The sequence below is a fragment of the Aplysia californica genome, unplaced genomic scaffold (genome assembly GCF_000002075.1).
Source record: "Aplysia californica isolate F4 #8 unplaced genomic scaffold, AplCal3.0 scaffold00214, whole genome shotgun sequence".
In the NCBI taxonomy this organism is placed as follows: domain Eukaryota; kingdom Metazoa; phylum Mollusca; class Gastropoda; order Aplysiida; family Aplysiidae; genus Aplysia; species Aplysia californica.
Genome location: NW_004797484.1, coordinates 992,348 through 994,262, shown reverse-complemented (window position 1 = coordinate 994,262; position 1,915 = coordinate 992,348). Strand labels below are relative to the sequence as shown.

General features: G+C 39.4%; 1 protein-coding gene across 1 annotated transcript in view; it reads right to left on the bottom strand.

The window, feature by feature from the left end:
* Positions 1-1,802, bottom strand: part of LOC101862730 — a gene marked incomplete at its 5' end in the record, with an annotated part of 11,690 nt that extends 9,888 nt beyond the window's left edge. Inside the window, 2 exon segments of the mRNA XM_005099485.3 lie at positions 347-447; positions 1,640-1,802. Coding sequence (XP_005099542.2) covers positions 347-447; positions 1,640-1,802 — 264 coding nt within the window.
* Between the last annotated feature and the right edge of the window lie 113 nt (positions 1,803-1,915).

Genomic DNA, 1,915 nt, shown 5'->3' with positions numbered 1-1,915 from the left:
CAAATGTTTTATGACGCTTTCAACTGCATTAGGTCATATGAGCGCACGGAACACATTAAACATTTTTGTTGATAAAAAATTTAGAATTTTGCTCAGGTGGTGGCCGAAGCCTACTCTTAGCGATTTTGGACCACCAAGGGATCTTTAACGTGCGCAGCATGTACATAGGACCTCCGAGATTTTAAGCCCTTGTCAAAGAAGGTTAAGTGTTAGATCTTACCCACCAGAAGATCAGAGGTGTGGCTGAAAGATAGCGGAAAGAAGGAGTCAAAGAGTTGCAGTAGAAAGTCTGCCGAAAGAATCAGGAGGCTAGAGGGGCGGAAAGTCTGTTGTCCGCCTCACTCACCTATGAGCCTAAGTACAGCATATTCAGCCTTCGGGTGGTCTGCTATGTAGCTGAAACCAAGGCACAGAACTCCGTCTTGCTTCTCGTGGATGTTCCGTTTTCTGGGGACGGATAATATTATGATGAATGTGTCAACATGCGGCGGATGTGGATATAGGCACAAGTCAGTGTTTTTAGCATTATCACACAAAATATTGACGTGAGGTTTGAGCACCATGTGTTCACAAAATTACATAACTTTGAATTTTTAGTGAGATCAATTTACAACGCAGAAATTATTTAGATCATTGGAAGTTTTTTAGTCTTTCAGACGTGATCAATGTTTCTGTCTGTTTATTGATTAAAAAAACCCAGCCCAATCTAATTATTATTTACCATGTTTGTAAATTGAACAAAAAATAACATATCAAACAAACCAAAACAACAACAACAACCACAAACAAACAAAATAAACAAAGTTCAACCTCTTACAAAAAAACTAACAAACAAAAAACAAGCAAACAAACAAAACTCAACTAGTTATCACGCCTATATTCGGCCCCCTCAATAGCCAATAAATACCCGTTTCTACTTGACTCGCTAAACTGCTACTCACTTACCACTCAGATAATCAATCATGCAGTTAATCAATTAATTTGATTGGTTGCTTTGATGTAGTTAGAGAACACGTATCATTACAGGCAGTACAATGCCATAGCTGCTCCACCTTCCAATCAAGGATCCATGAAAGGGTTGGCTTGCTGATTGTGCCAGTCATCAGCTGGTTAATCAATTAATCAATTACTCAATCAATCAGTCAAACACAAGAACCTTCGCGTGCTGTGTCCTTACCGTAAAGGGCAAACCGGTCGATAAGTCAATTTGTTGTTTATTCATTACATTGTTGATAAAATTATCTCCATCCACCAATTGATTCATCCATTCATCTATACACTAATTTGTCCTTTCATTCATTCATTCATTCATTCATTCATTCCTTCATTCCTTCGTTCATTCATTCATTCATTCATTCATCCATCCATCCATCCATCAATCCATCCATTTATTCCTTCTTTTATCCTTTCATTCAGTAACACCAACAAGAAATACCAACAGTTAGAGGTAGATGCTGAAAGTATTATCCACGCATCTGTACTCGATGACGTAAGCTGAACCGTGTCAAAATACTACCTGATGAGCTCGCATTTATTAATTCCTGTATTGATTCATTTATTCATTCTTCCATCCATCCATCCATCCATCCATCCATCCATCCATCCATCCATCCATCCATCATTAACAAGAAATACCAACCGTAAGAGGTAGATGTTGCCGGTATTCTCCACGCATCTGTACTTGATGACCTTAGCCGAGCCGTGTCGAAACACCACCTGGTGAGCACGTATTCTCACAAAGACACGGCGGCTGTGAGACAGAAAGTGCCACTTGTCCCGGAGTCGGGGGTGAGTTGCGCAGGCTGAGAGTGAAGGGAGATCAGGAGGTTGTGAATACATTATTCATTATGTTTTTGAGCTGAGTCTTTGTTTTATGGTATATTTATATTTTGGAAAAAAATGGGTTGTTTTAGGG